Raw genomic sequence first — 14,044 nt, forward strand, 5'->3', positions numbered from 1 at the left:
CAAGTTAAAAAAAACAAACAACTTGGGTGAAACTTATCTCAGGGAGATGAGAACTTTCAAAATCATTACTGTCGGAAATAAAAAAGAAGATATGTAGTCATTAAACAAGAATAGTATACTATGAAAAATAAATATTAAATAAAAGGGCTCTTGGATATTTTAAGAGATGGTAAAAATAAAACTTCAATAGAAGTAGTGGAAAATGAAGTTGAGGAATTCTCACAAAAACTAGACCAAATAAACAGAGATGAAAAATAAGAAAAAAAATCAATTTAGAAGATTGAACCAGGAGGTCCAACATAGCAATTATAGATTTTCCTGAAAAGGAACAGAGAAGATAATGTAGAAATTATCAAAGAAATCATTTGAGAAAAATTCTCAACACTGAATAAATAATTTCCAGATTAAAAGGGACAATTGAGTTCCCAGCAAAATTGATGAGAGTAGATCCACACTAAGGCATTCCACACTGAAACATAAGAACATCACAGATTAAGAGATTATACCTGAATGATGGGAGGTGAGTAGGAAAGCAAAGAGGAGTGAGGGCCACAGAGATGGGCATAATCATGGCACTGCATAAACCGCTATACCCAATCCATCAAACACTGTCTGCTCTACTTTAAAAGGATATCCAGTATCCAAAATCTTCTCCCTACCTCCAATGTACCATCTTAGCTCAATCCACTATTATCTTTCTCTTAGAGTACTACAATTTTCTATAATTGGGATTTCTGCCTTTTCTCTGGCTCCCTATAGCCCATTCTCTGGATAGCACCCAGAAGCATCTTTGTAAAGTATAAATCAGACCCTCTCTATTCTCTCCTTAATCCCCTCAATGGCTTTCCACTGCATCCAAAATTAAATGCAAACTTTTCACCATAGTATTCTAGCTTCCCCATCATATGGCCCATAAATACCTTTTGACATCATCATCTGTCTCTCTCACTACTTTCATCCACACCGATTATTTTTACAGCCTATATATATGCCCAGTACATTTCCAACTTAAGTCTTTTGCACTAGTCTCTACCTGCAATTCTCTAGGTCTTTCTCATCACTCATCACTTAGATCTCAACTCATTTGTCACTTTGTCAGAGAAAAATTTCCTGGTCAACTTATCTAAAGTGGCCACTGACCCAACAGTTTTCTACTCCATTTTATCCATAGCAGCTATTACCAGTTAAAATTAGGTTTTAAAATTCATTTTTTTATATACTTATTATCTGTCTTCCTCTACTAGAATGTAAGCTCTATATGGGCAAAAAATACTTCTGTCTTTTTTATTTATCATTGTATTTCAGCATCTAGAGCAGATGCATGTCATAGGTGCTCAATAAATATTGCCTGAATTTATTAATGGATTAACCACCAAGAGTTGATAGTCCTTAACACAGTAACAGAATATACTTGTAGATACACTTGGTCATATAGTGGCTATGTATTAGGGAATCCAAAAGGTAATCCATGGACGAGGGAAAAAATAATAAACAGGTTCATCAAGGTCATACCTGAAGAGAAACCAATAGTTTTGAACTCTGCTCTAATGTCCTCCAGCTTCTTTGAGTCCATGACTTGAGGAGCAGCAAACTTGGAGAAAAAGCACACTACTGAGGAAGAAATATACAAATGCCATGAAATGAAGTGTGTATGTGCAATAAAGGGAGGGTTGTTTTGATACAAAGGAGGGTAATCAAGCCGTTTCTCACTATAATGATGCAACAAATAACTTGTATTGCCCTACCTCTGAAGAGCTGGGCTCTAATGGATTCTCAAGAACATAAACTCAAATTGGTCATATTAGGTTTTCTTTCTTTACAGATCACATGACAAGTCCTACTTAGGAGATAGTAATATTCTTAGTCTGCTCAGGCTGCCATAACAAAATGCCATTGGGTAAATTAAATAACAGAAACTTATTTTCTCATAGTTCTAGACACTGGAAGTGCAAGATCAAGGTGCCAGCATGGTTGATTTCTAGGGAGACCACTCTTCCTGACTTGCAAACAACCACTTTCTTGTTGTGTTCTCACATGGCAGAGAGAGAGAGAGCACCCTGTGACATCTCTTCTTATGAGGGTACTAATCCTATCATGAGGTTCCCACCCTAATTATCCAAACTTAATTATCTCCCGAAGGTCACATCTCCAAATACCATCACATTGGGAGTTAGGGCTCCAACACAAGAATATGCAGGTGTGTGTGGGGGGGCACAATTCAGTCCGTAGCCATAATGAAACTTGCAGACAAAAGAGGCAAAGCATCAGGCAGTCCCACTAGATGATACAGTTGAGTGAATAGAGTCTACAATCATATTCCCTTCCAGATTTATCTACCTGTGAAGCTCACTAAAGCACTCCGCTCTCCATCCTAACACCCTTCCAAACCACCATGTGACAAATATAAAGATTATTGTACTATAAAGTCATCTGATGGGATCAAGTTACATTGCCAGAAAAGGAATTCCTTTGTTTTTAATAGATAATAAGTCCAATATCTATATTAGGGAAGTGATATGTTAAAAGTCACTCTAAAGAGAAGATTTCAAGCCGAATTTGAGACACAGAGCTCTTGTGTCCCAGCAAAACTGTTTTCCCTCTACAGACTTAGCTTTGTTTTAAGAGACCCATGCCTCAGGTTGGTTCTGGGAGAATTCAATAGATATTTAAGGGCTGCTAAAATGCTGGGTCACTGTGACCCTTAGTCTGTGCTTCACTGTTCAATTCCATCTTCTTGGACATTCTATCCAACTAAATGAAAATCAGGGAGGTCCCCGTCTTCCCTCAACCTTGAATCTCATTAAGGAATAAGTACACTATGTACTTGTTCCCTTGGCGCTTCAGGTGGCAAATTTCATTCTTTCCCAGGCCAATTAGAAGCTGCCGAGCACCTTGTTCCCCTGCCAGCTGTATTCAAGGACAGTGTGCTCCCTAAGACCCACATGCCAATAAATATTACCTAACATAGACCAGTAATTCCATACCACAGTTGAATATATCAAGATTACTACTGAGATTGAAGCATTGACCAGAAAACAGACCCACAGATCTACTGATTATGAAGCAGTTGAGAGTGTCACCTTCCCAAAACACGTTCTCCAAGGAGCCTTTGATGATAAAAACCCTTTGATGATAAAATTGACTACTTTCATGAGTACTCAATTAATCCACTTTGCATTCTATTGTTTGCCATCTTTAAGGTGTTGCTTTGAAAACACTACTTTGGGATTCAGAGTTGTCATTGTGCAAGTGTGCTCTCCCTAACTGACTTGTGGGCTCCCTGTACCTGTTTCTGAGTGTGGTTTTGAATACCTGTGCTTTATGTGTTCTAAATGTTACTCTCTTACATTTCTTTTCACAGACACAACAATCTAATATTATGAGGAATCATGAGAGCTAAGGATTGGCAAAATATGGCTCATGCACCAAATATAGCAAGCTGAATAGTAAAGTGTGACACCATCTGCTATGATTCTCTGCAACAAAAGGAGCTAAGTGGTTCAACTTTGATGCCCACATACCTCCCTCCTGACCTGCCTTCCATAGTCCTCCTTTGTACCAAAGTCTCCCTTATGTAATTGCCAACAAAGTCTTGATCAAGCTGATAATTGGATAGAGCAGGAACACCCTATTTTCTTTTTTTTTTCCCCTTGCTGTTAGAGACGTTTGTCGGGGTGGAAGAGAAGAAGGCAAGGGGGGGGGGGTTACTGGATTCTTGGGCATTCTTTGCCAACAGGATGAGAGAGAAGTGACCTATGGGTTACTGTTCTCACTTCATTCCCTTTTCGTTAATCCTGAAGAAGAGCTTTCATACTGCTTCCTTTTCCCATTGGTGAAACAATGAATAAATGGATAGTCTGGTTGTTCATCTTGAAGAAGTTTCCAAGGAGGGTATAAGCAGAGATTGGCTTCAATTTAGTTGACAAGCTGATAACTGTTCCTATTGTTTTTTAAAAACTTTTAAGCAGACTACATAAAGCTATGCTTAAACTTTTTCTTCCCTTTCTTCTGTTTCCTCATCTCAAAAAGAAGCCTACTTCTACCACTACCTCCAGATGACCCTTCTTAGCTAACGCACTCTTCAGTAATAAACCCCCTACCCCCACACACAACATAGGTGAAATAATTAGGCAGAATGCAATTTTATTGTCGTGAACTCTAAGCGGGAAACTTGGAAACTTCATGAATTATACATCAAAACTCATACACAAAACCCACTGTGTTCGTTGAGAAGAAATTGCACTATTTGTACTACCCACCTTCTAGTCATATACAATTGCATTTCTACCACAATATGTATAAATGTTTCCAATTAGAAATCATAGAATTGTCAAATGTAACAGTGGGAATTTAGTCTAACCGCCTCATTTTACAGGGGATAAAACTTCTACCCAGATAGAGGAGTTGCCAAAGGTCACTCAAGTAGTTGATAAAGATGAGACTAAAACAATGGTCATGTTTATGATCCTCTGTGTCAAAACAAACAAACAAATATTTAACCAAGAATTTAAGAGCATATGGATTCATCCTCCAGATGAGGAAGCGTCAATCTTTTCAAAGCAAAAATGACCCCATTCATCATGTCTGAACCTCTCTGCTCTTTTCTGTACTGCTTTGCTGCTGTTGTCAATTCCCAGGACACTTCTCTTCCCGTGACTCTGAACAGCCCCCGTGAATGAGCAACTCCTAAATGCATTTGCTATGAAGTTTGCCAAGGCAGCCACTCAAAGAAAAGGTCAGTGTCAGTATTATTGTTCTGTTGCCAAATATGCCCCTTAAAAAAAATCAGACATTACAATACTGAATGCCAATTGCCTAAAGACTTACGAGTCTCCTCTAGGAAAGTCCAAGGCTCTTGAAAGAATGTTAAACCCAATGAAAATTACCATGTGATTTACCAAACTGAAAAAGGATCACAGAGGGGACATGAAGAGACACCATTTTTCTACTGGCCTGGGGATTCCACCTGCACGAGGATGACACGACTCCTCATTCCTCAGTATACTCAGCCATTTCTCTAATGCCTTGGAAAGTCAGGCAGGCTCCACTCACACTCTCTGGTCACTAGAAATAAGGATACAGGTCTCTAGGGAGCCTCCAAGCAGAGAAGTGGAACCACAAAGGAAAGGAGTATTTATTTATCTCCATTTTGCCTAGTATTTCTGATGTTAGTTCTTCCCTGGTAATTGTTAGTCTGCTCTGAACTCTGGATTTTCCACAACACAAAATTATGCTTGCTATTTCCCCTAGATCCTTAAATATCATTAATCAGGTGGTACACACAAAGATCTTCATAATTATACCCAAACTACTACCTTCTACCACTCTCTCCCATACTACAGCCACACCAGACAAGTCTAAGTTAGTGTACACATCATGTACTTTGAGACCTCACACTTTTTTCCTCTATGTCTTTACAATTGTGTTTCAAATTGCTAGAATGCCTTCACCCCCGTTTTATTCTTCAAGACTCATTTAAAAAGTCATTTTCTCTTTAAAGTCTTCCATGACCCCTACTGAAAACCCAAATTAATTGTTCCATATAACTTCTATTCTCCTATTAATTCAATCATTCACAAATTTTTGAGTACCAATGACTTGTCAGGCACTTTGCTAAGCATCGGGAATATAGAAGAAGACAGGGAGGTCATCATGGAATGTATAGGATAATAGGAAAGATAAGTAGTTCCAATAAAGACTTTTTATAGGAGAAGTATAGATGGCTATAGGATGTCACTGCAAGGAGCTGACATAGACTTGAGAGGTCAGAGAAGGTCTAACCTGAATAAAAAGCATTTAAATTGAGATCTGAAGTAGGAATATGAGCAAGCTACACGTAGAGGGTATTGTCTTCTAGAAAGAGAACATGAGCATATGAGGAAACAATGAGGCAAGGAAGAACGTGGAAGTTTCAAGGAACTGAAAGAAGGAGAGCACAACATGGGAATTCAGGAGAAGGCCAGGTATTGTAGGCTACATTAATAATTCTGGACCTTATGTTTTATTCTCCACAGAGTGATACATGCTAAGATGGGTTGGGCTTGTGCCAATGTCCCATATGTATGTAACTGAATAAAGTGGGTCTCTGAGAAGAAAAAAATAATAATTCTGGACCTTAAAGTAAGAGGAATAGGAAGTCACTAAAAATTATTAACCTGGAACTGTTTGGAAGGAAGAAATTAGATACAGAGACATGTTAATGGCCCAGAATAGGATGATGAAGAGAAGTGGATACACTTGAAAGATATTTAAGATGGGGAATCTATAGGACTTAAATAACGGGATCTTAAGAAAAAAAGATGGGAGCCTTCAAAATGACAAAAATTAATAATGCTATATTTTATTGAGGTAAGGAAAAATAGAGGAGGGTCAAAATTGGTTTCAGGCAGTGGGGTGGGTAGACAATGAGTTTAGTTTTGAAAATCCTGAATTTAAGATGCTCATGAGATGTACAAATGAATATAACAAATAGGTGCATGGTTGTGGAACTCAGAAGAGAGAGTTAAAGATAAGAAACAGAATCATCAGCATAACAATAGTAATGGAGGTCATGAAAGTGGATAATTTTATTTTAGGGATAGTAGAATGAGCAACAAAAACTCTGTGATATCACAGCAAACATCTTTTTTTAAAACTATTTAGTTTTGAGAGAGCGAGAGGGGGAGGAGCAGAGAGAGAAGGGGATGGAGGACCCAAGGCAGGTTCCACTCTGACAGCAGCCAGCTCCATGTGGGGCTCCAACTCACAAACCCTCAAGATCATGGCCTGAGCTGAAGTCAGCTGCTTAACCGACTGAGCCACCCAGGAGCCCCCATTACAACAAACATTTCAATGATATATAGAGAAGCCACAAAAGGAGGCGGAGAAAGAATGGTCAGAGAGATAAAAGGAAAACAAGGGGAGTGAAGTTCTCAAAATCCAAGGAAAGAGGGTATATCAAGAAAGAAGGCATTTATCTGAGGTGAATGGCGTTGGGTTGCCAAGAAGGGTGAATTTAGCAGCATGGGTGTCATTGTGACTTTATCAAGAGCTATTTCAGTGGAGTTGTGTGGGGCAGAAGACAGATTGGAGTGGGTTGAGGTGAAGAAATGGAGACAGAAATGTAGACAATTCAAGAAATTTGTGTTTAATGGTAGGAACAAGATGGTTCAGTAACTGAGAAGGCTAAGGGATCCGGGGTGGGGTGGAGTGTTCACTTGTTTGAACATAGGAGACTATAATGTGTTTAAAACCTGAGAGAAGAATCCAGTAGAGAAGAACTGGTTGAAGATATAGGAAAGAAGTCAACTGATGGCATAAGTCTCCTGGGAAGGTAAAAGGGGAAGGGATCCAGAATACAGATGAAGGGATTGGTTTTTAATAAAAGGAAGGATATCTCTCCTATGATAACATTAAGAAAAAAGAGGGTAGCTGAAATGCACATAGGAGTAGAGTTGAATAGGCAGTGACAAATTCTGCTGGGATTCCAGAGAGGGAGAATGACAGGAGACAACTTTAAGAAGATAATTTTCAGCCAATTTCCCAGAAACCTTTCTTTTTCTAGAGCTCCCCCATGATTACTGGGGAGAGTGTAATGCAGTAGGTAAGAAAACGGGAGCAAGAACAAGAGTTTCTGGTAAGAACCTTTGCTCTAACATCAACTAGTTGTATGACCTTGTGCAAATCACTTAATTTTTTTTTTCAGGTTCCTCATCTGTGAAAAAAGGGGTCATATTTTCACCTCCCTCAATTTCATTATAAGAATTGAGTAAAGATACATGAGGGGCTTAGAACAGTGCCTGACAAATAATAAGCACTCTAGGGTTGCTTTTATTAGTAATCCGCTCCAAATATCACCTGAGTCAGTTTGTTATTGGATCACATGGAGAAGTAAAAGGCAACTCTTAGGTATGAGGGAAGGTGAAGGTTTTCTTCAAAAGTAGTTGATATTTTCATTTTCTAACTAGAGTAAAAATACAACAGGGGCATAAGGTTTGCATGTATATATATATGTGTATATATACATACACACGCATAATATATACATACATATATACACATTACATACATGTTTATGTATGTATATATATTACATATATTTATTTTATATATTATATTTGATATTTATATGTAAATATAACAATATACAATTTATATATTATATACAAAAATCCCAAGAAGTCCGTGAATACCAATATATCACAGTAGGGAGGACTTGGTCCATAGAGGATAGACTTGAGAGTAGTCTCTAATCAGGAGCCTAGAGGATTGCCCGAGCCTTAGGGTGATGCTTTTCTAAATACAGCAGCAGAAACACCACTACCAGTTGAGGTTTCAATTCTACTCCAGTCCTCTTCTCTTTATTCTGTTTTAGGAGGAAAGGTTCACATTCGTGTCTGCAAAAATCACTGATTTTTTTTTTATGTGGAAGTACTGGAAGTGTTTCTTTCTGGAATAGCTTTGGAAATAGCCATAAAACATCTGGGTAAGTTCCATAGGAAGGGGACCCCAACCTAAATACATAAACGTTTGCTCCCCACATTTACTGCAAGAAAATTGTGCCAAATTAGTGACTTGCAGGGCACATGGGTGGCTCAGTCAAGCATGTGACTCTTCATTTTGGCTCAGGTCATGATCTCATGGGTTCATGAGTTCGAGGCGTTGGGCTCTGCACTGGCAGCACAGAGCCTGCTTGGGATTCTCTCTCCCTCCCTCCCTCTCTCTCTGCCCTTCCCTGCTTGTGCCCTCTCTCTCACTCTCTCTCTCAAAATAAAATAAGTAAACTTTTTAAAAAAGTTTTAAAAATTAGCAACTTGCAAGAAAGTTTGAAAGACTGAAGATACTTATGTGTTTGGTTGTAAGATATGGTGCCAGCTTGAGAATAGAGAACAAGCAGTTAAATGGAACTAGCTTATGTGGTGCCTAGAAGGTCAACAGAAATGTGGACTGTCAAACTTTGCTAATAGAATTTGCATTAGTGAAAAGCCTAAATTACATGTACATAATAATATGCCACTTTATTATTTTCAGTGCATTCTGTACATATGAAATGGCTAAATGTTGCCTAGCAGAGGTCCCACCAGACCTGATCCTGCCTGACTTATAATTAGCATATTTATTTGTTAGTATGCAAATGAGTACCGCTATAGTACTTGGGAAAAACTGTGTTGTTAAGTAAATGCAGCATTCCTCACACAGTTTTCCTCCAACTATTCATTAGTGCTGCCAACCCCCCCCTTTTTTTTTCAGAGAGTACGTTAAACAGCAAACCAGCAGAAGTATGTGAATTTATATAATGGCAGTCCAGTTGTGTTGGACTGGGAAGACGGTATGAATACACGGAAGATCTTTAAGTAAGTACCAAATATGTAAAATGGATCTCATGGCAGCTTAGATAAGGTGCAAATTGGAATATGCAAAGACAAACCTTCCCATTTGTAAACCCATTTGCTCTCATTTAAACTTACACACATATAGCAAAAACACTTTGACATGAAGACTCAAAGTCCAGCTCCATTGCTTACTAGCTTTTGACTTTGGCTCAGCAAGCTCTTTTGTGCCTAGAACATAGGTTTTGCTCTTCACAAACATGAAGACATAAGCAGCATTGTGGCAATATAGCATAGTGGTTAAACAAGAGGGCTCTGAAGTCAGACCAACTGAGCTCAGCATCCTGACCACAACACTAGCTATGTATCATTTCATCAAGTTATTTAACCTTTTTAATCCTTGATTTCTTCATCTGTAAATGGAACATCTTAGTAGTCCTACTTAACTCATAGAGTTGTAGTGAATATTTAATAAGATGATCCACAAAAAGCACTTAGCAGCATGTGGGCAACATACTAAGCCCTAAATAAACACTAGATCTTAAAGTGTTATCCTTAAATCTTCATTTTGGTTTATGCCCAGTCAACTCCACTATAAATGGTCTTGTTAAGAACATTAAACATTACCTCTGTGTTGCTTAACTCAGTGGACATCCCTACATGACTTCAGCAGCATTTAATTCAGATGATTAATTTCCCCTTTTTGAAATGTAAAAACTGAGATTTCAGGAAGATGTGAGGAAGAGCTAATTGCTTAAATTTTGGATCAGGTTCTGGAAAGGGATTGCGGCATCTCTGTCTTGGGAACACTAAAACATGATCACCTAAAGCATCCTATGTGTTTTGAACACTCAGCTGCCCAAAGACAGAAGCTGGGTTAGATGTTCTCTGAATATTTCTTTTTGCCTATGATTTTTCCAAATTAGTGAATGATACCAGCTACCATTTGTGCAGCAATAGCTAAAATATAGGTGTGGGCATTTTGCATCCTTGTATTTGTACCCTTGCAATTCTCATAAAAACCTTGTAAAGTGAGTATTCTCCACATTTTAAAATTGATGAAATTGGGTTATAAAAGCACAAATAACAAAGTCATGAAAATATTTAGTAATAAATTCAGAATACTAATCTTTTCATTTATTCACTCATTCTTATATAAATCCAACCAATATTTGTTGGGCACCTATCATGTGCCAAGCAAGCATCGTCTTTAGTACTGGTCTACAGCACTGAACATAAGTAGATAAAATTCATGCCCTTGTTGAGCTTGTATTCTAATAGGAAGAGAATACGACCTAGGACTGTCTGGTTCCAAGGACTTGATTCCATTCTATAATCTAATGTAATGTCTCTGACCAGTTCTTGTGTGATGTTACTATTTTACAATGAGGCTGAATTTTTCCCTTTTTAGACACAGCAGAACCATGCACCAAGGAAACCAAAGTATCTCCAAATTCTTCCTCCTGGGACTCACTGTGGGGTCTGAACAGCAGAAGCTCATCTTTATGCTGTTTCTGTGCATGTATCTGGTCACCATGGTAGGAAACTTACTTATCATCCTGGCTATTATCAATGATGCTCACCTTCATAGCCCCATGTACTTCTTCCTTGCCAATCTATCTTTCAATGACATCTGCTTCACAACCACCACAATCCCCAAAATGTTGGCAGACATCCCAAGCCAAAGCCCAACCATCTCCTTTGCAGGATGCCTCACACAAATGTACTTTTTTATGTTGCTGGTGGACCTGGACAATTTCCTTTTGGCAGCCATGGCATATGACCGGTACGTTGCCATCTGTCACCCATTACACTATGCTGCATTACTGAACCCCAAGCGTTGTGCCCTGTTGGTAGTGACTCCATGGGTCATCTCCAATCTTGTCTCAATACTGCATCTCAGTCTGCTGAGTCTCTTGACTATCTGTGATCAGAGAAAAATCCCACACTTTTTCTGTGACCTGGAACCCATTTTAAGGTTTGCTTGCTCAGACACTCAAATCAATGACTTGACAATCCTAGTTGTTGGGGGAGCAGTTATCTTTATCCCCTTCACCTTCATTATTGTCTCCTATGCCATTATTTGTTGCACTGTACTTGGGGTTACTTCAGCCAAAGGGAAGTGGAGAACATTCTCCACTTGTGGCTCCCATCTCTCAGCTGTGGCCCTCTTCTATGGATCCATTGTTGGGGTATACTTTCTCCCCTCTTCTGCCTACTCAGCAGAAAGGGATAAGGTAGCTGCCATCATATATACAATTGTAACTCCCATGATGAACCCCTTCATTTATAGTCTGAGGAACAAGGACATGAAAGGAGCACTGAGGAGACTATTCAGCAAGAAAATCTTTTTCTGGAGGTGGTTAGCCCTGCCATAAGAGACACCTCGATCAACTTTCTAGACTTGGATTAGCACACAGAGGGTCCAAAGCCTCAGGCTATTGTGCTACTATGGTAGTTGCTCATTCATTTCCTGCCCCCAATCCAGGCCCAAGATTCTAGATCAGGTTCATCTCTCCATCAAAAACAACAATAATTAAACAGAACAAAAATGTGCCTTTATTCCACAATTTTTTACCAGTTACATAGAGCTCTCCCTGAATAAGCTCATGGCTGTATAGTCAGTACTTAGTATTTGTTCTCTAATTTTTGGTTTGTGTTTCCCTCTCATCTCTACCAAACTCTATATGTTAGATCATTGATAGGAAGGGATGAAGGAGGGAAGGAGGGAAGGAGGGAAGGAAGGAAGCAAGGGATGGAGGAAGGAAGGAAGAGAGGGAGGGAAGAATTGGTAATAGCCCAATATCTTATAGACAATACCATATTAAAGTTCACAATTCCCAAACAACTTGATTCTCACAATAACTCTTTGAGGTAAATACCATATCATTCTTATGTACTAGGCAAGAAAAAAGATGTGCCAGCAGAAGAAAAGCAAGCTAAGAGGAACCAATCATGTCACTTGTGCTGCTCTGAACCCTACAGATGCTCCCCACCAAAGATAAACGTCTTTTAAGCATTTAAGAACTTTTACCACTTGGATATACTTGTATTTTCAGGAGTTTGAACCATCATTCATTAACCCCTACCCCACCACTTTCAGAACACCCTACATTCCAGCTACATTGAACACCTTATCATTCTTTGAGCAGTCTATGGGTTTGCATGACTCTTGTCTTTGTACATGTTACATCTTCTCTGGATTATCAGTTCCACTTTCTTCCTATAGACATTTGACACTTTTTAAAAGACTCCACCTCAAGTCTTACATTCTGTGTGAATTCTTTCATAATTCTTCCATCTCTTTAGGTACAATTATTCCCTTTTCTCCTCTAGGCCCCTGCAGCACTTTATTTTGTCATTGTATCATTTATCACAATAAATTATAATGATCAGGACATTTGTTGATGCTATCCAAGATGATCTGAGCTCTTTGTGGTGTGGAGGAACTATTTTTTATTAATATTTGTAGCTCTAGCCTGGTATAATTCCTGGAACAGAGTAGGTACTCAGTAAGCAAAATTATAAAAAAAAAAGTCTTTCAAAAGAGAAAATTTAGTTTATCTTGTGCTGACTTGTTGAGTAATATTAGAGGAATCAACTAATAATATCTCTGAGATTTAGTGCCCCACTGATACCATCCAAGAAACAGTATACTAACTTTTGCATACTAGCTACCCACATGGACCATACAGGACGTGTTTGAGATTAAATCATTCTGAGACAGAAGGCTGTTGAAAATGCCATACTGGGTAGGTTCCAGGAGTCCAAAATAAATCCAGAGAAATATAAAGAAAATCAAGTATTAAAGGTATACAAGAATATGAGAGCTTGAGGTAAAAGCATTTTTGTGTGGGTATGGAAGCTAAAACATGATACCTGGTCCCTTTTATGGTGTATCTGTGCATTATCTTAACACTTGATCACAGAGGAGACTGCAGGCTTTTCATGCATCTAGTACTGCTAAAATGTATCCCATTGCATTATGCCACCTGGGTTGAATGACACTTTCAGGGCTGGGTTTGTGATTTTGTGGGCTACACAACCACTGCAATAGTCTAGTCAGTAATTTGCAAACTTGTGCTAATCACAACACTATTTTGTTACTACTGGTCAGCAGAGAGATTGAGCTAAATTTATAAATTGAGATGAATATTTAAAATGTAGATCAATTTTACATTGCCATGAAATTTTTATTTTACAAAAGTACCAGTCTACAAAAATTTGGAAATTAAAAAAAAAAACTAGAAGCATTAGATTCTTCTTCTCATTCTCCTCCTCTTCCTCTTCATTTTCCTTCCCCTCCTTGTTCTCCTTTGTCTTCTTCAACATAAAATCTTAAGCAGGGCTCTGTATGATGAGTACTTTTTAGCCAATGCAATCAGAATCTGATATTGGTTAATTTAAAATTCAGTCAAAGCAGAGTCATTACACACACACACACACACACACACACACACACACACACACACACACCCTAAGACCTTATTTTTCAGGATACTCTATTTTCACTTACTCCATGAAATATATATTCCTTAGTTAATCTTTTGATTTAAGGCCAAGACCTTTTCTTTGACTGCAGGTTGACTGAGTTCTGTGCAATCATTCTTGCATAAACCTTATCCTTAATGCATCTTCTTTGACTTCTAGCTTCAGTTTCTTTAAAGTGAAGCAAAAAATAGTTTAAAAAATAAATAAAGTAAAGCAAGAACTTGAAGACACTTGCAAAGCAAACT

General features: G+C 38.4%; 1 protein-coding gene across 1 annotated transcript; it reads left to right on the forward strand.

The window, feature by feature from the left end:
- Positions 1–10,693: 10,693 nt before the first annotated feature.
- Positions 10,694–11,686, forward strand: LOC101092501 (olfactory receptor 1468-like). Its single transcript, XM_006944027.3, has one exon. It carries the CDS (start codon positions 10,694–10,696, stop codon positions 11,684–11,686), a length of 993 nt encoding a protein of 330 aa, XP_006944089.2.
- The last annotated feature ends 2,358 nt before the right edge of the window (positions 11,687–14,044 follow it).

The sequence above is a fragment of the Felis catus genome, chromosome X, assembly GCF_018350175.1.
Source record: "Felis catus isolate Fca126 chromosome X, F.catus_Fca126_mat1.0, whole genome shotgun sequence".
Taxonomy (NCBI): domain Eukaryota; kingdom Metazoa; phylum Chordata; class Mammalia; order Carnivora; family Felidae; genus Felis; species Felis catus.

Coding starts and splice junctions, on each gene's coding strand:
- LOC101092501 (XM_006944027.3), top strand. CDS start 10,694: ATGAGGCTGAATTTTTCCCTTTTTAGACACAGCAGAACCATGCACCAA.